This window comes from Rana temporaria, chromosome 3, assembly GCF_905171775.1.
Source record: "Rana temporaria chromosome 3, aRanTem1.1, whole genome shotgun sequence".
NCBI classification, from domain to species: domain Eukaryota; kingdom Metazoa; phylum Chordata; class Amphibia; order Anura; family Ranidae; genus Rana; species Rana temporaria.
The window spans coordinates 490,745,996-490,766,039 of record NC_053491.1 but is presented as its reverse complement, the minus strand read 5'-3'; the positions used below and the strand labels follow the sequence as shown (position 1 = coordinate 490,766,039).

The following is a 20,044-nucleotide window of genomic DNA, read 5'->3' as shown; positions in this document are numbered from 1 at the left end:
ACAAATGCTCTTCTGGTCAAACATTCCCATAGACACCCTCCTAAACCTTGTGGACGGCCTTCCCAGAAGAGGTGAAGCTGTTATAGCTGCAAAGGGCGGGGCCAACTCAATATTAAACCCTACAGACTAAGACTGGGATGCCATTAAAGTTCATGTGTGTGTAAAGGCCGGCGTCCCAATACTTTTGGTCATATAGTGTGTGTGTGTATTGTGGTTTTGCCATATCAGGGCTCGTAGGAACGAAGTGCTGTGATCGGTGTGATCGGTGATCTGTTTGTTTTTTATTTCCAGCTTCCCGGGCCTCAGACCTCCTCCTGAGATGGAAGCAGAGCTGAGATTCCAATGTGTCAGCAAAATGTGACGGAGAAATCTGCAAAGATATCGATCTCCGAGGAGGAAAACACAAAGACAGAGGTAATACAATCAGGAGAGACAGGTCAGATGAGGAGAGGAGAGGGAGGGGAGAGAGGAGAGGGGGTAGAGAGAGAAAATAGGGAGGGGGAGAGAGAGGGATAGAGAGGAGAGAGAGAGAGAGAAGAGGGGGGGAGAAGAGAGAGAGAGAGAGAGAGAGAGAGAGGGAGAAGAGAGAGAGGAGGGAGGGGGAAGAGAGAGAGAGGGGGAAGAGAGAGAGAGAGAGAGAGAGAGAGGGGGGGGAAGAGAGAGAGGAGAAAGGGGGATAGAGGGGGAGAGGAGAGAGGGGGGGAAGAGAGAGAGGAGGGAGGGGGAAGAGAGAGAGGAGGGAGGGGGAAGAGAGAGAGAGGAGGGAGGGGGAAGAGAGAGAGAGAGAGGAGGGAGGGGGAAGAGAGAGAGAGGAGGGAGGGGGAAGAGAGAGAGAGAGAGAGAGAGAGGAGGGAGGGGGAAGAGAGAGAGGAGAGGGAGGGGGAAGAGAGAGAGAGGAGAGGGAGGGGGAAGAGAGAGGAGGGAGGGGGAAGAGAGGGAGGAGAGGGAGGGGGAAGAGAGAGGAGGGAGGGGGAAGAGAGAGGAGGGAGTGGGAAAGAGAGGGAGGGGGGAAGAGAGAGAGAGAGGAAGGAAGAAGAGAGATGATGGAGGGGGAAGAGAGAGGAGGGAGGGGGGGAAGAGAGAGAGAGGGGGAAGAGAGAGAGAGAGAGAGAGAGGGGGGAAGAGAGAGAGGAGAAAGGGGGATAGAGGGGGAGAGGAGAGAGAGGGGGAAGAGAGAGAGGAGGGAGGGGGAAGAGAGAGAGAGGAGGGAGGGGGAAGAGAGAGAGAGAGAGAGGAGGGAGGGAGGGGGAAGAGAGAGGAGGGAGGGGGGAAGAGAGAGGAGGGAGTGGGAAAGAGAGGGAGGGGGGAAGAGAGAGAGAGAGGAAGGAAGAAGAGAGAGGAGGGAGGGGGAAGAGAGAGGAGGGAGGGGGGGAAGAGAGAGGAGGGAGGGGGAAGAGAGAGGAGGGAGGGGGGGAAGAGAGAGGAGGGAGGGGGGAAGAGAGGGAGAGGAGAGAGGGGGGAAGGGGGGGGAAGAGAGAGGAGGGAGGAAGAAGAGAGAGGAGGGAGGGGGAAGGAGAGGGAGGGGGGAAGAGAGAGGAGGGAGGGGGAAGAGAGAGGAGGGCGGGGGGAAGAGAGAGGAGGGAGTGGGAAAGAGAGGGAGGGGGGAAGAGAGAGAGAGAGGAAGGAAGAAGAGAGAGGAGGGAGGGGGAAGAGAGAGGAGGGAGGGGGGGAAGAGAGAGGAGGGAGGGGGAAGAGAGAGGAGGGTGGGGGGGAAGAGAGAGGATGGAGGGGGAAGAGAGAGGAGGGAGGGGGAAGAGAGAGGAGGGGGGGAAGAGAGAGGATGGAGGGGGAAGAGAGAGGAGGGAGGGGGGAAGAGAGAGGAGGGAGGGGGGAAGAGAGGGAGAGGAGAGAGGGGGGAAGGGGGGGGAAGAGAGAGGAGGGAGGAAGAAGAGAGAGGAGGGAGGGGGAAGGAGAGGGAGGGGGGAAGAGAGAGGAGGGAGTGGGAAAGAGAGGGAGGGGGGAAGAGAGAGAGAGAGGAAGGAAGAAGAGAGAGGAGGGAGGGGGGAAGAGAGAGGAGGGAGGGGGGGAAGAGAGAGGAGGGAGGGGGAAGAGAGAGGAGGGTGGGGGGGAAGAGAGAGGAGGGAGGGGGAAGAGAGAGGAGGGAGGGGGAAGAGAGAGGAGGGGGGGAAGAGAGAGGAGGGAGGGGGGAAGAGAGAGGAGGGAGGGGGGAAGAGAGAGGAGGGAGGGGGAAGAGAGGGAGAGGAGAGAGGGGGGAAGGGGGGGGAAGAGAGAGGAGGGAGGAAGAAGAGAGAGGAGGGAGGGGGAAGGAGAGGGAGGGGGGAAGAGAGAGGAGGGTGGGGGGGAAGAGAGAGGAGGGGGAAGAAGAGAGAGTCCAGAGGCGAGGATGGTCATAAAAACTTGTGTTTAGTGACCTACTGAGGTCACCATGTAAGCTGGCCATTGATCGATCGTTTTTAGGTCATCATCTAGCGGGCTGACGGGTTTAAGCCTATCAGGCCTTAGTCTTATGACTGGGTTATGAATAAGGCCTTATAGGCTGAAACCCGTCAACTGTTTTTATCTGCGTTCGCACACTATGGCCTTTCAATGAAATTACGATTTTGAGGAGAAGTCTTACCTGTCACAGGGAAAGGAAGTGAGGAGCAATCTGCCCAATGGGGGTCACAGGGACAGAAAGTGAGGAGCAATCTGCCCAATGGGGGTCACAGGGACAGGAAGTGAGGAGCAATCTGCCCAATGGGTGTCACAGGGACAGGAAGTAAGGAGCAATCTGCCCAATGGGGGTCACAGGGACAGGAAGTGAGGAGCAATCTGCCCAATGGGGGTCACAGGGACAGGAAGTGAGGAGCAATCTGCCCAATGGGGGTCACAGGGACAGGAAGTGAGGAGAAATCTGCCCAATGGGTGTCACAGGGACAGGAAGTGAGGAGCAATCTGCCCAATGGGTGTCACAGGGACAGGAAGTAAGGAGCAATCTGCCCAATGGGGGGTCACATGGACAGGAAGTGAGGAGCAATCTGCCCAATGGGGGGTCACAGGGACAGGAAGTGAGGAGCAATCTGCCCAATGGGGGGTCACAGGGACAGGAAGTGAGGAGCAATCTGCCCAATGGGGGGTCACAGGGACAGGAAGTGAGGAGCAATCTGCCCAATGGGGGTCACAGGGACAGGAAGTGAGGAGCAATCTGCCCAATGGGGTGACGGGGACAGGAAGTGAGGAGCAATCTGCCCAATGGGGGTCACAGGGACAGAAAGTGAGGAGCAATCTGCCCAATGGGGGTCACAGGGACAGGAAGTGAGGAGCAATCTGCCCAATGGGGGGTCACAGGGACAGGAAGTGAGGAGCAATCTGCCCAATGGGGGGTCACAGGGACAGGAAGTGAGGAGCAATCTGCCCAATGGGGGTCACAGGGACAGGAAGTGAGGAGCAATCTGCCCAATGGGGGTCACGGGGACAGGAAGTGAGGAGCAATCTGCCCAATGGGGGTCACAGGGACAGAAAGTGAGGAGCAATCTGCCCAATGGGGGTCACAGGGACAGGAAGTGAGGAGCAATCTGCCCAATGGGGGTCACAGGGACAGGAAGTGAGGAGCAATCTGCCCAATGGGGGTCACAGGGACAGGAAGTGATGAGCAAACTGCCCAATGGGGGTGACGGGGACAGGAAGTGAGGAGCAATCTGCCCAATGGGGGTCACAGACAGTAATAAGAATATTCAGGAACTTTTAACTCTTTTCCATTCTATCCAAATAAATGAAATACTGAAATGATATTTTCCACAGCAGATTACTCGGCACCACTGAGTGATGAGGCCCCGGCAGTATTTTCAGGTCCCCCCAGGAAGTGCCGGAGGGGCCCCTCAGGGAAGGTCTGACATCACACACAGGCTCTGACCTCACTTTCCTCTACTGCAGGTAAAGCAAAATCATCCCGGTCAGGAACCGCCCCTCCCCCGGCCTGTGATTGGATAGGGGAAGAGCGGTATCTAATGAGGCCACCTGGTGCTCTCCCATCCAATCAGGCAGCTCCCTGTGCTGTGTAGTAGAGCCTGATTGGCTCCTATTGATGCCCCTCCTCCTCTCCTAGTCTGAAGCTGAGGGACATCAGGGAGCTCTACATCTATTAGTGGCGAGGGGCGTCACAGACAGTACTCACTGCAGGTAGGTATCAGACATGGAGTATACACACACAGGTAGGTATCAGACATGGAGTATACACACACAGGTAGGTAGGTATGGAGTATACGCACACAGGTAGGTATGGAGTATACACACAGGTAGGTAGGTATGGAGTATACACACAGGTAGGTATGGAGTATACACACAGGTAGGTAGGTATGGAGTATACACACAGGTAGGTAGGTATGGAGTATACACACACAGGTAGGTAGGTATGGAGTATACACACACAGGTAGGTAGGTATGGAGTATACACACAGGTATGTATGGAGTATACACACAGGTAGGTAGGTAGGTATGGAGTATACACACAGGTAGGTAGGTAGGTATGGAGTATACACACAGGTATGTATGGAGTATACACACAGGTAGGTAGGTATGGAGTATACACACAGGTAGGTAGGTATGGAGTATACACACAGGTAGGTAGGTATGGAGTATACACACACAGGTAGGTATGGAGTATACACACACAGGTAGGTATGGAGTATACACACACAGGTAGGTAGGTATGGAGTATACACACACAGGTAGGTATGGAGTATACACACACAGGTAGGTAGGTATGGAGTATACACACAGGTATGTATGGAGTATACACACAGGTAGGTAGGTATGGAGTATACACACAGGTAGGTAGGTATGGAGTATATACACAGGTAGGTAGGTATGGAGTATACACACAGGTATGTATGGAGTATACACACAGGTAGGTAGGTATGGAGTATACACACAGGTAGGTAGGTATGGAGTATACACACAGGTAGGTAGGTATGGAGTATACACACAGGTAGGTAGGTATGGAGTATACACACACAGGTAGGTATGGAGTATACACACACAGGTAGGTAGGTATGGAGTATACACACACACAGGTAGGTAGGTATGGAGTATACACACACAGGTAGGTATGGAGTATACACACACAGGTAGGTAGGTATGGAGTATACACACAGGTAGGTAGGTATGGAGTATACACACAGGTATGTATGGAGTATACACACAGGTAGGTCGGTATGGAGTATACACACAGGCAGGTAGGTAGGTATGGAGTATACACACAGGTAGGTAGGTATGGAGTATACACACAGGTAGGTAGGTATGGAGTATACACACAGGTAGGTAGGTATGGAGTATACACACAGGCAGGTAGGTCGGTATGGAGTATATACACAGGTAGGTAGGTAGACAGACAGGTAGTTACCTGACTCAGGTATTCCAAGGCATTCGGGTTGCTCCCGCTGCTGACGGGCATATAAGGTGCTCCCCCTGCTGGCTCCAGCTGTGGGCGGGGGTGCATGTGGTGCTGTGGGGGGACGCTGCACCCACCTCCGGGGTAATCATGGAATCCAGGAGAAGGAGGTAGAGGTGCGGGCGGGGCGGAGGGGGCGGTGGGATACGGTGGAGAGGGGTATGGGGGGTTGGGGTATCCCGGAGCAGGTGAGGAGTAACCTGAGGAAGGAAACACAGAATTACATGGAAAACCAATCCAGTGTATACACTATGACATCATACAGAGAGGAGATCATCACCATCATCACCACCGCCTTTATCATTTCCATGACCACCAATCATTATCCATCATCATTATCTCACTACCACCACCATCATCATAATAGTTACCATCACCACCATTATCTCCACCATCATCATCATCATCATCATCCTCTCCAACACCACCACCATCATCTTCACCGTCAACACCACCACAATGATCTCCATCATCTCCACCATCATCTTCTCCACCACCACCACCATCATCTTCTCCACCACCATCAACATCATCTTCTCCACCCCCACCATTATTATCTCCACCACCACCATCACCATCATCTTCTCCACCCCCACCATTATTATCTCCACCACCATCACCATCATCTCCACCACCATCATCTTCTCCACCCCCACCATTATTATCTCCACCACCATCAACATCTCCACCACCCCCACCATTTTCATCCCCACCCCCACCATTTTCATCTCCACCACCATCAACATCATCTTCTCCACCCCCACCATTATTATCTCCACCACCATCACCTCCACCACCATCAACATCTCCACCAACATCATCTCCACCGCCATCAACATCATCTTCTCCACCCCCACCATTATTATCTCCACCACCATCAACATCATCTTCTCCACCCCCCCCATTATCATCTCCACCACCATCACCATCATCTTCTCCACCCCCCACCATTATTATCTCCACCACCATCACCATCATCTTCTCCACCCCCACCATTATTATCTCCACCACCATCAACTCATCTTCTCCACCCCCCATTATTATCTCCACCACCATCAACATCATCTCCACCACCCCCACCATTATTATCTCCACCACCATCAACATCATCTCCACCACCCCCACCATTTTCATCCCCCCCCCACCATTTTCATCTCCACCACCATCAACATCTTCCCCCGCCACCATCATCTCCACCCACTCAACATCATCTTCTCCACCCCCACCATTATTATCTCCACCACCATCACCATCATCTTCTCCACCCCCACCATTATTATCTCCACCACCATCACCATCATCTCCACCACCATCATCTTCTCCACCCCCACCATTTTCATCTCCACCCCACCATTATTATCTCCACCACCATCAACATCTCCACCACCCCCACCATTTTCATCCCCACCCCCACCATTTTCATCTCCACCACCATCAACATCATCTTCTCCACCCCCACCATTATTATCTCCACCACCATCAACATCTCCACCACCATCACCTCCACCACCATCAACATCTCCACCAACATCATCTCCACCACCATCAACATCATCTTCTCCACCCCCACCATTATTATCTCCACCACCATCAACATCATCTTCTCCACCCCCACCATTATTATCTCCACCACCATCAACATCATCTTCTCCACCCCCACCATTATTATCTCCACCACCATCAACATCTCCACCACCATCACCTCCACCACCATCAACATCTCCACCAACATCATCTCCACCACCATCAACATCATCTTCTCCACCCCCACCATTATTATCTCCACCACCATCACCATCACCTCCACCACCATCAACATCTCCACCACCCCCCACCATTATTATCTCCACCACCATCAACATCTCCACCACCCCCACCATTTTCATCCCCACCCCCACCATTTTCATCTCCACCACCATCAACATCTTCCCCCGCCACCATCATCTCCACCACCATCAACATCATCTTCTCCACCCCCACCATTATTATCTCCACCACCATCACCATCATCTTCTCCACCCCCACCATTATTATCTCCACCACCATCACCATCATCTTCTCCACCCCCACCATTATTATCTCCACCACCATCACCATCATCTCCACCACCATCATCTTCTCCACCCCCACCATTTTCATCCCCACCCCCACCATTTTCATCTCCACCACCATCAACATCATCTTCTCCACCCCCCACCATTATTATCTCCACCACCATCAACATCTCCACCACCATCACCTCCACCACCATCAACATCTCCACCAACATCATCTCCACCACCATCAACATCATCTTCTCCACCCCCACCATTTTCATCTCCACCACCATCAACATCTTCTCCACCACCACCAACATCATCTCCACCGCCATCATCTTCTCCGTCACCATCATCGTCGCCATCATCTTTACCACCACTATCATTATCAGAACATCATCACCCCCCACGACCAGAATCCTCATCATCCCAGTGGTGCTCCTGGAAGTATATCACCGTCTAGCGGCGCTCCTCTCCTAGCAGCTTCTCAGATATTTGAATACAGTTGATCCCTCCCCCCGATGTGATGTCATCCTCTTACCTGGAGCCGCCATGTTTATGTCCTTGCTGTCCCACACATCCGATGACCTGCAAGACACAGAAGAGGGAGGGATTAGGGGGAGGCGCTGATGACACGGGTCAGTATGGACTCCCTGCGGCTACACGACCCTGTACACAACAACCTGCGAAGCCCTGTGTGTTCTCACACCTTTCTATCACCACCAGCATTCACTTTATCAGCAATTGGAGCTCCAGAAGCTCTTCCATTGGATGGGACACCCACAGGGCTTAGTCATGGGGACTGACGAAGCCCTGTGGGTGGGGTGAAACACGTTGGAGGGGAAGTGTGGCCTGGACGGAATCTAAACTGAGGCTGTTTGCTCTCTTTACACACGGGGGGGGGGGGGGGGGTTTCCTTTTCTTCTCATTGAGGCCTACGAAGCTGGGAGGAGCTCCTTCGCGGTCTGAAAACAGACGAGGACCTGTCAGAGGCCTCGAGCGGCACCCTTTGTTTTGTGTATGGGTTCACATCGAGTACATCCAATTATTCGATCAGTAAATAATCACGAAGGTGACATCACGACGCTGAGGATCGGATTTGTCCAGAAGGGGGCGATACAGCAATTCAGTACTTTACTATGCTGGATATTTGTGTTTTGTTTTTTTGAGCCCTCATAGTACAATGTATGGCGAAGAGCACTAGGAGCTCCTTTATTTCTGTCCGTTCTGCCATAAGCCGGGTACAATGTGAACGTCCTGAAGGAAAGAGGGGTGTGGTTCTGATCGGTGCTTATATTTAACCCTTGAGTTAGAGAACAGGTGCAGGCACTCCCCTCCTCTTAGTTTTCCCCCTTGTCTCCGCCCCCTACCCTCCTCTGAGGAACGAACCTTAGTTTCAACCCCACCCTCCTCTGAGGAACGACCCTTAGTTCCACCCCCTACCCTCCTCTGAGGACCGACCCTTAGTTCCACCCTCTTCTGAGGACCGACCCTTAGTCCCTACCCTCCTTTCCTCCTCTGAGGATCGACCCTTAGTTCCACCCCCCTACCCTCCTCTGAGGACCGACCCTTAGTTCCACCCCCCTACCCTCCTCTGAGGACCGACCCTTAGTTCAACCTCCCTACCCTCCTCTGAGGAATGACCCTTAATTCCACCCCCTACCCTCCTCTGATGACCAACCCTTAGTTCCACCCCCTACCCTCCTCCTGAGGACCGACCCTTAGTTCCACCTCCCTACCCTCCTCTGAGGATCGACCCTTAGTTCCACCACCTACATCGCCTCCCAGTACCGCCCCAAGTATCATTTTGTGGTGCTGAATAATTTGTATGGAATTCGGAAAAGAATATAAAAAACAACAACCCCTGCAACAATAGATCCCTCACACCCCAACAGGCTCCCCCAGAAACAATAGATCCCCCAGCAACAACAGACCGCACCTCAGCAACAATTGATCCCTTACACCACAACAGACTCCCCCAGAAACAATAGGTCCCACTAAAAGCAACATATCCATCTATCAATAGACCTCACTTCAGCAACAATAGACCCCCCAGAAACAACAGACTTCACCTCAGCAACAAAAGATACCTCACACAATAGACTCACCCAGCAACAATAGGTCCCCCCAGAAGCAACAGATCCCTCCAACAATAGACCTTACTTCAGCAACAATAGATCCCTCACACAACAATAGACCACCCCAGCAACAATTGGTCTCCTCAGAAACAATAGGCCCCACTCCAGCAACAATAGTTCCCCCACACAACCAAAGACCCCCTTCCCCACAGAAACAATGGACCACCCACCACAAAATACCACCCCCGGTAACAAAAGATGTACTCCAGCAACATTAGACCTCCCAGCAGCAACAACAGATCTCCCAAAAGCCAACAACAATAGACTCCTCCCTCAATACTGGATTCCTACCAAAAACATAGGACCCCCCCCCAGCAACAATAGACCCTCACACAAAAACAGATCCCCACCAGTGACAAGAGACCCTCCAGCCCACCACACTACCCTTGCCATTACATACATAAGTATACACTGTATATAGTTTGGCACTCATTTTTGTAGAACCTCTGAAGGGAGGGATCCGGAATCCGGCGCCAGGAAACTGAGGTCACGGTGAGTATTAATACCGACATGGAACTACGTATTGAAGGAGAGGAAGGAGAGGGAAGGGGAGGGAAGGAGAGGGAAGGTATACAAAAATATATACTGTGCTCATCCAATATAGTGTCAAACGTGGCAGCCAACACAACAAAGGAATAAATTGTGTAAACAAATAAAAAATAAAAAGTGCAGCTGCACTTTTTATTTTTTAAGGAGAGGAAAGGGGAGGAAGGAGAAGGAAGGGGGAGGAAAGAGAGGGAAGGGGAGGAAGGAGAAGGAAGGAGAGGAAGGGGAGGAAGGAGAGGGAAGGAGAGGGAAGGAGAGGGAAGGAGAAGGAAGGAGAGGGAAGGAGAAGGAAGGAGAAGGAAGGAGAGGAAGGGGAAGGAGAAGGAAGGGGAGGAAGGAGAGGGAAGGAGAAGGAAGAAGAGGGAAGGAGAAGGAAGGAGAGAAAGCAGAGGAAGGAGAAGGAAGGGGAGGGAAGGAGAAGAAAGGGGAGGAAGGAGAGGGAAGGAGAATGAAGGGGAGGAAGGAGACGAAAGGAGAGGAAGGAGAGGGAAGGAGAATGAAGGGGAGGAAGGAGAGGGAAGGAGAATGAAGGGAAGGAAGGAGAGGGAAGGAGAATGAAGGGAAGGAAGGAGAGGGAAGGGGAGGAAGAAGAGGAAGGGGAATGAGAAGGAAGGAGAGGAAGGTAGGAAGGAAAAGGAAGGGGAAGGAGAATGAAGGGGAGGAAGGAGAGGGAAGGAGAATGAAGGGGGGAGGAGAGGAAGGGGAGGAAGGAGACGGAAGGGGAAGGAGAAGGAGGAAGGAGAATGAAGGGGAGGAAGGAGAGGGAAGGAGAAGGGAGGGGAAGGAGAGGAAGGAGAATGAAGGGGAGGAAGGAGGGGGAAGGGGAGGAATGAGAGGGAAGGAGAATGAAGGGGAGGAAGGGGAAGGGGAGGGAAGTGGAGTAAGGGGAGGGAATGGGAGGAAGGGGAGGGAATGGGAGGAAGGGGAGGAAGGAGAGGGAAGGGGGAGGAAGGAGAGGGAAGGGGGGGGAAGGGGGAGGAAGGCGAGGAAGGAGAAGGAGAGGAAGAAGAATGAAGGAGAGGGAAGGAGAAGGAAGAAGGAGAGGAAGGAGAATGAAGGAGAGGGAAGAAGAGGAAGGAGAGAAAAGGGGAGGAAGGAGAAGGAAGGGGAGGAAAGAGAAGGAAGGGGAGGAAGGAGAGGGAATGGGAGGAAGGAGAAGGAAGGGGAAGGAAAGGGAGGAAGGAGAAGGAAGAAGAGGGAAGGGGAGGAAGGGGAGGAAGGAAAGGAAGGGGAGGAAGGAGAAGGAAGGGGAGGAAGGAGAGGAAGGAGCAGGAAGGAGAAGGAAGGGGAGGAAGGAGAGTGAAGGGGAGGGAAGGAGAATGAAGGGGAGGGAGGAGAAGGAAGGGGAGGAAGGAGAGAAAGCAGAGGAAGGAGAAGGAAGGGGAGGAAGGAGAAGGAAGGGGAGGGAAGGAGAAGAAAGGGGAGGAAGGAGAGGGAAGGAGAATGAAGGGGAGGAAGGAGAGGGAAGGAGAATGAAGGGGAGGAAGGAGAGGAAGGAAGGGGAAGGAGAGGAAGGAGAGGGAGAGGAAGGAGAATGAAGGGGAGGAAGGAGAGGAAGGGGAGGAATGAGAGGGACGGTGAATGAAGGGGAGGAAGGAGAAGGAGAGGAAGGGGAGTAAGGGGAGGGAATGGGAGGAAGGAGAGGGAAGGAGAGGAAGGAGAAGGAGAGGAAGGGGAGGAAAGGGGAGTAAGGGGAGGGAAGGAGAGGGAATGGGAGGAAGGGGAGGGAAGGAGAGGGAAGGGGAGGAAGGAGAAGGAAGGAGGAGAGGAAGAGGAAGGGGAGGGAATGGGAGGGAAGGAGAGGGAAGGGGAGGAAGGAGAAGGAGAGGAAGGGGAAGGGGAGGAAGGAGAAGGAGAGGAAGGAGAATGAAGGAGAGGGAAGGAGAGGGAGAGGAAGGAGAATGAAGGGGAGGAAGGAAAATGAAGGAGAATGAAGGAGAAGGAAGGAGAGGGAAGGAGAGGAAGGAGAAGAAGGAGAGGAAGGAGAAGGAGAGGAAGGAGAATGAAGGAGAGGGAAGGTGAAGGAGAGGGAGAGGAAGGAGAATGAAGGGGAGGAAGGAAAATGAAGGGGATGAAGGAGAATGAAGGGGAGGAAAGAGAGGGAAGGAGAGTAAGGAGAAGGAGAATGAAGGAGAGGGAGAATGAAGGGGAGGGAAGGAGAGGGAAGGGGAGGATGGAGAAGGATCTGCTCATTATTTGATAAGAATAAGATAAGAAAACTAGGGCTGTTACTGATCAAAATTTTTCTGTTTGATTAATCGTTTTTTTTTTTTAATCGATTATTCGACTAATTTCGATTAATTATAACACACATACAGATCCAACTACTTTTAGCTGATCTCCTTGCAGGCTGACTCCCAGTGCAGCTACCAAGCACTGGAAAAATGGATAGCAGGATACAAAAAACACACAAAGGCAGAAACTTTTATAGTCTTCAAGTAGGTAACCAAATAAACATCGCACTGGAGATAAAATCGCTGTAGCTACATAAACTGTAAAAATGGTGCGAGTAATACCAAACGGTACCAAAAGCAGTCATACAAACATGTAGCTAAGTATGATACTGGTATAAAAATGTGTACAACGATACCACTGCTGAATACAGATGAAGAGAGGTTAACATCAGTCCGTCGGCATGTAGATGTCCCGTGAAGGGAACTATCACAACTCCCAGTGGATGGTTGTAGAACCCCAGATTGATAGAGGGAAGTGATAGAGGGAAGTGTAACAGCCCTTGCGTGTGGCAGATAGTAAGGTCCTGCTGGCATGCAGATAGGAAGGCACAGCAAAGGAGCCCTTCAGATGGACACGGCAAGCCCCGCCGGAGTCCGTGACGTCACCGGATCTCCGACGGAACTCCCTGAAGGCCCAGAAGCCGGAGGAGAGGTGAGTACCGATCAAAATAATTTTAATCGATCAAAAAAATTAAAGATTAATTGATTAATTAAAAATTAATTTGCACAGCCCTAAAGAAAAGAAAAACTAAGAATTTCCATTTTACTGAGAAAAACAGGAAATGATTCATCGGAGCGCACTCATTGGACGGGGGACATCAGCTGACCTCTGACCTCCCATTCAGCCTTGCATAGTTGTAGCGGCTCCTCTCCTTCTCTTATTTTCCTGCACACTAAGAGCTTCTCACAATGTGCATCAGAAGCTGCAGCAAATCAGAGAGAGCCCCGCCTCATTTCCAGGCTGTAGGACGTCCAGCATCATCTCGCCCTTTCCTCCCCAACCTGACTGTCCCTGCCCCCCCCCCCCTTCATTCACTTGATTTCAGTTCCTTCAGTCATGAACCCATGTGGGCGTTACCTATGCAAATTAGGTCTGCCTGGGAACGCCCACTCCTCCAGACTGATAACCACCCATCAAGGTATGTCAATATTCACATAACTCCTCCCATTCGCTTGCGTCAGACCCGAGGGCTCCTAAGAGGAGGAGTACGGAGGCCGTGGGCTGGGGCTTGGGATCTTTCCATAATTGCCACTCCCACCCGCCTGATCTGCCTGCCTTGCATAGAGGAGCACAGAGACCCGGTGATGTCATAAAAACAGAACGTCGTCTATGTAAATGTCATGATCGTGTTATTAGTGGGGGAGGGGGAGGCAAAATATAAACCTTCACCTTCAGTAATGGGCCTTGGATGGTTCCTGAAGGCCCCCCCAGACCGGATTTAACCCTCTGGGACCGGAATCAGCAGCTTTACTCTCATAGGTTTTATTCTATTTATTTTCAATAAAGAAGAAGAGGAAGAAGAAATTAAAGTGACAGTACACACTTAATTATTTGTCTCCGGCCGGAGTTCCGCTCATCCTAAAAGCATAGGGGTGCTCCCCGAAACTCCAACACACACGTGTGGGAATGTGGGAATAGATATATTCAGACACACACTCTCTCTTTAAAGAGTTTTTTTAAATGTTGAATACATTTTACATCTTATGGCAGAAGGGAGAAAGGGGGAAGTGAGAGAAATGGGGGGGGTGAGAGAGAGAGAGAAGGGGGTGAGAGAGAGAGAGGGGGTGAGAGAGAGAGAAGGGGGTGAGAGAGAGAGAGGGGGTGAGAGAGAGAGAGGGGGTGAGAGAGAAGGTGGTGAGAGAGAAGGGGGTGAGAGAGAGAGAAGGGAGAGAGAGAGAGAGAGAAGGGAGAGAGAGAGAGGGGGTGAGAGAGAGAGAAGGGGGTGAGAGAGAGAAGGGGGTGAGAGAGAGAGAGAGAGAATGGAGTGAGAGAGAGAGGGGGGGTGAGAGAGAAGGGGGTGAGAGAGAAGGGGTGAGAGAGAGAAGGGGGCGAGAGAGAGAGAGAGAAGGGGGCGAGAAAGAGAGAAGGGGGTGAGAGAGAGAGAGAGAAGGGGGTGAGAGAGAGAGAGAGAAGGGGGTGAGAGAGAGAGAGAGAAGCAGGTGAGAGAGAGAATGGGTGAGAGAGAAAGGGGTGAGAGAGAGAGAAGGGGGTGAGAGAGAGAGAGAGAAAGGGGTGAGAGAGAGAAAGGGGTGAGAGAGAGAAAGGGATGAAAGAGAAGCGGTGAGGGAAGGGGGTGAGAGAGAGAGAAGGGGGTGAGAGAGAGATAAGGGGAAGAGAGAGAGAGAGAAGGGGATGAGAGAGAGAAGGGGGGTGAGAGAGAGAGAAGGGGGTGAGAGAGAGAGAAGGGGGTGAGAGAGAGAGAGAAGGGGGTGAGAGAGAGAGAAGGGGGTGAGAGAAAGAAGGGGATGAGAGAGGGAGAGAAGCGGGTGAGAGAGAAAGGGGTGTGAGAGAGAGAGAAGGGGGTGAGAGAGAGAGAGAAGGGGTGAGAGAGAATGGGGTGAGAGAGAGAATGGGGTGAGAGAGAAGGGGGTGAGAAAGAGAGAGAGAAAGGGTGAGAGAGAAGGGGGTGAGAGAGAGGGGGGGTGAGAGAGAGAGAGAAAGGGGTGAGAGAGAGAGAAGCGGGTGAGAGAGAGAGAAGGGGGTGAGAGAGAAAGAAGGGGGTGAGAGAGAGATAAGGGGATGAGAGAGAGAGAAGGGGATGAGAGAGAGAAGGGGGGTGAGAAAGAGAGAAGGGGGTGAGAGAGAAGGGGGTGAGAGAGAGAGAATGGGGTGACAGAGAGAGAATGGGATGACAGAGAGAGAGAAGGGGGTGAGAGAAAGAGAGAAGGGGGTGAGAGAGGGAGAGAAGCGGGTGAGAGAGAGAAAGGGGTGTGAGAGAGAGAGAGAAGGGGGTGAGAGAGAGAGAGAGAGAGGGGGGTGAGAGAGAGAGAAGGGGCGAGAGAGAGAGAAGGGGTGAGAGAGAAGGGGGTGGGAGAGAGAGAAGGGGGTGAGAGAGAGAGAAGGGGGTGAGAGAGAGAGAGAGAAGCAGGTGAGAGAGAGAATGGGTGAGAGAGAGAGAGAAGGGGTGACAGAGAGAGAGAAGGGGTGAGAGAAAGAAGGGGATGAGAGAGGGAGAGAGGCGGGTGAGAGAGAAAGGGGTGTGAGAGAGAGAGAAGGGGGTGAGAGAGAGAGAAGGTAAAAGAGATGTGAGGGGGTGAGTGGGGTAGGGGTGATATGGATTACTTTGGGTGTGTAGTGTAATGACAGGGCACAGTGGGTCCCCCTTCCCTTGGGTCCCATTTGTCCCACACACGTCTGTACACTGGATGGCACTAGTGCATGGGGTGATTAGGGGTTGCCCAGGCCCACCTGGCACCCCCCCCCCCCTGTGCACACCTATGCCTGAAAACGTGTAGAAGATACACACTGAACGGGCCGTTCTCGGGTCGCTCTTCATACTTCCGCTCTCCAGCAAACACGACTTCTATAAATATTATTACCATGGAGAGGTCGGCGGCAGAGAAGCGGGAAGGGTTAATGAGCGGGGGGGGGGGTGGGAAGGGAGGTGGGGGGATGGGGGGGATGAGGTCACAGTTTGGCCCCCTGCACAGGAAATGAGAAGAATTCATTGATAGAAGGACATTTCCTTCCCAGCCTTGGATAGAGACACAGGGGGGCGCCACATCCTCTGTTACTGATATCCAGAGGTGTGGATGGGGGTCCCTCTGATTGGGGAGAAGTCGCCTCTTCTCATGTACTAAGAACACCCCCAAAAGAACGAGCAAGGTCTATACACGTTATCTCACAAAAGTAAGTACACCCCGCACATTTTTTGTTCTATCTTTTCATGTGACAACAAGATAGAAGAAAATATTGACAGAAATGTGAGGGGTGTCCTTACTTTTGTGAGATACTGTATATGAGAAGCAGTGTCGGGGGGGGGGGCACACCACTGGTCGCAGAGCCCAGCTCAGAAGTGATTATTAAAATCAGAGATCCAACGCATTTCGCGGGGGTTCAAAGCATTCAGACAACAGAAAGTACTGCATGTGGCCACTAGGTGGTGCGAAGTATCAAATGAAGATCCTACGCTGCTCAGCTCCATCTAGTGGCCAGATGCAGTATTTTCTGGTTTTAAATGAATAGTTTCGTTTTTTTTTTATAAATGCACCCCTAAACTTCAGAATGTGCCCACATTGACAGCAACCCCCCCCCCCCCACACCCTAGCCCAGGGTCTGGTGTAAGGGATACACGGGAGGGTGGCAGGAAGGGCACCCAACACACCCCGCGGGGGGCACACCGGATCAACGCCGACTCTCAGGCAGAGCAGAAAACACAACAACAACAATTCTCAGAACCCGGAATCTGGAGAAATGAAAGTTGTGAAATTGCAGAAGATAAGATCAGGCGTTCGCTCAGCCGCTTCGCCGCAGGAAGCGATGACATCACCTTCCAGAAATGTCGCGGTCACATGGCCCATGGGCGCCCGGATAATGTACACACTCATACCATGCTTAAAGGGAAAGACGGCGCAGGGCCGGCGGAAAGTAAACACTCAGAGCTACAGGGGCCAATCGGAGCTTGGCGTCCTGGTGCGTTTTACATTAAGGCGGGCCAATCACATGAATGGCTGGCAATGCGCTAAAATAACCCCTCCCCCCAAAAAAAAGAACAGACATTCCCCATTTTTGCCAATGTGGTGCGGCCAACCCTAGGCGGTGATTACCGTGTGTAGAGGCGCTCAGTGTAGGCGCTTAGTGTCGGGACGGGTCTCCTCCCACACTCCAGGCTGGTCACACAACTGGCCCCCATCTATATTTGCCCCTGACTAGTTTGGCCCCCTGACTAGTTTGGCCCCCATCTATATTTGCTCCTAATGAGTTTCGCCCCCTGACTAGTTTGGCCCCCTGACTAGTGTTGAGCAGAATATGCCATATTCGATTTCGCGATATATCTCGAATATATATTCGAATATTCGAGATATATTCGCTAAATTCGAATATTCGTGATATTTTATCGAAAGTAAATGATTGCGATTTTTCGCTATTGCGAATGCGAAAATAATTGCGATTTTTTTGATAACTGCGGTAGGAGCACTCTGATTGGCTCAGAATATTCGTGATATTTTATCGAAATATCGCAACATGCGAATGCGATATTTATTGCGCAATTTCGAGAAATGCTGGAGGAGCGCTCTGATTGGCTCAGAATATTCGTGATATTTTATCGAAATATCGCAACATGCGAATGCGATATTTATTGCGCAATTTCGAGAAATGCTGTAGGAGCACTCTGATTGGCTCAGAATATTCGTGATATTTTACAATACAAAATAATTGCGAATATTCGGCAAATGCGGAAGGAGCACTCTGATTGGCTCAGAATATTCTTGATATTTTACAATACAAAATAATTGCGAATATTCGGCAAATGCAGAAGGAGCACTCTGATTGGCTCAGAATATTCTTGATATTTTACAATACAAAATAATTGCGAATATTCGGCAAATGCAGAAGGAGCACTCTGATTGGCTCAGAATATTCTTGATATTTTACAATACAAAATAATTGCGAATATTCGGCAAATGCGGAAGGAGCACTCTGATTGGCTCAGAATATTCGTGATATTTTACAATACAAAATAAAAAGTGTTTTGCATTGGTGGTGATTCTTTACTCTATCCATCTGTCACAGCCGTTTGTCAATCAAACACCTTGAAGATTGAACACGTTCATGCTGCATGCTTTGGACTTTTTTTCACTTCACATATCAAAGACATTTTTATGAAAGATTATTTTTCTATTATTGGGACTATATTTCTTTATATATTTGTTTCACTGTGTATTTCACAAGTTATTTGCGCTTGCTTATTTTATAATTTGCCCACATGTCTTGTCACTAGACATATTTTTTATTCTTGTAGAGCGACTCCATTTTCTGTCTTGTATTAATTTATGTTGTATAACATTTTTGAGTTGCTGCTGTATTCTCCCCTTTTTTAAGGTATGCGCAATTTTTTCCTTCTTACAAAAAATAATAATATCAAACATACAAATATTCATAACATACACATACACATACACAAAGCCCCCCCCTTTTGCATCAGAGACAATCAGAGTTCTCCTACCACAGTTATCGAAAATTCGCAATCATTTTCGCATTCGCAATAGCGAAAAATCGCAATTTTTTTTTTTTCAATTTGGCAACATAATAGGATCGCCTCAGCTTAGCTACTCGGCCCAGGGTCTCTAATCATACCAGCAATGCTTTTAGACGTCGATAGGATGTGATCTGTTTTAAAAATCAAATTGAAAAAATGCGAATATTCGGAATTGCGAATATTCACCGCGAAATGCGAAATATAGCGCGATTTCTCGAATATGCTATATTCGAGTCGAATATTCGCAATGCGAATATTCGTGAGCAACACTACCCCTGACTAGTTTGGCCCCTGTCGATATTTGCCCCTGACTAGTTTGGCCCCTGTCGATATTTTCCCCTGACTAGTTTGACCCCCTGTCGATATTTGCCCCTGACTAGTTTGGCCCCTGTCGATATTTCCCCCTGACTAGTTTGGCCCCCTGACTATATTTGCCCCTGACTAGTTTGGCCCCTGTCGATATTTGCCCCTGACTAGTTTGGCCCCTGTCGATATCTCCCCCTGACTAGTTTGGCCCCCTGACTATATTTGCCCCTGACTAGTTTGGCCCCTTGTCGATATTTGCTCCTGACTAGTTTGGCCCCTGACTATATTTCCCCCTGACTAGTTTGGCCCCCTGACTATATTTGCCCCTGACTAGTTTGGCCCCGTCTATATTTGCTCTGGACTAATTTGGCCCCTGACTATATTTGCCCCTGACTAGTTTGGTCAGGGGCAAATGAGTTTGGCCCTCCTGACTAGTTTGGCCCCCTGACTAGTTGGCCCCTGTCTATATTTGGCCCCCTGACTAGTTTGGCCCCCATCTATATCTGCCTCTAACGAGTTTGGCCCCCTGATTAGTTTGGCCCCGTCTATATTTGCCCCCGGTCCCGCCCCCACCTATGAGTGGCCCTCACAGCAAGGAGCACATGGAAAGGCAAAAGCATGAAAGACAAAAACAGAACATTCCATAACTCACCAACCAGAATAACCCGTCCAACAGTCTGTTATATACCGGGGGTTAGTGCGCACATCTTTGTAAACGCATGCGTGGGCTGCGAGACCCCCTCCCCCCCCCTGTATTACCTGCAGTCCCAACACTACTGAATGTATGAGAGTCTCCACTATGGAAGCGCAGGCATCCCATGGATAGGCGAGGGGCAGCCCAATCCCCCTAAAGGAAGTTTGGCCCCTGACTAGTTTGGCCCCTGTCTATATTGGCCCCTGACTAGTTTGGCCCCTTTCTATATTGGCTCCTGACTAGTTTGGCCCCTGTCTATATTCATTCCTCACTAGTTTGGCCCCTGTCTATATTTGCCCCTGACTAGTTTGGCCCCTGTCTATATTTGCCCCTGACTAGTTTGGCCCCTGTCTATATTCATTCCTCACTAGTTTGGCCCCTGTCTATATTTGCCCCTGACTAGTTTGGCCCCTGTCTATATTTGCCCCTGACTAGTTTGGCCCCTGTCTATATCGGCCCCTGACTAGTTTGGCCCCTGTCTATATCGGCCCCTGACTAGTT

General features: G+C 51.0%; 1 protein-coding gene across 1 annotated transcript in view; it reads right to left on the bottom strand.

The window, feature by feature from the left end:
• The window catches only part of LOC120933768 (phospholipid scramblase 1-like), a 69,736-nt gene that overhangs the window by 32,364 nt on the left and 17,328 nt on the right, over positions 1–20,044 (bottom strand). Inside the window, exons 2-3 of the mRNA XM_040347161.1 lie at positions 7,967–8,013; positions 5,342–5,589 (exon numbers count right to left, since the gene is read on the bottom strand). Coding sequence (XP_040203095.1) covers positions 5,342–5,589; positions 7,967–7,979 — 261 coding nt within the window. The 5' untranslated portion in view covers positions 7,980–8,013. The remainder of the gene's footprint in view (positions 1–5,341; positions 5,590–7,966; positions 8,014–20,044) is intronic.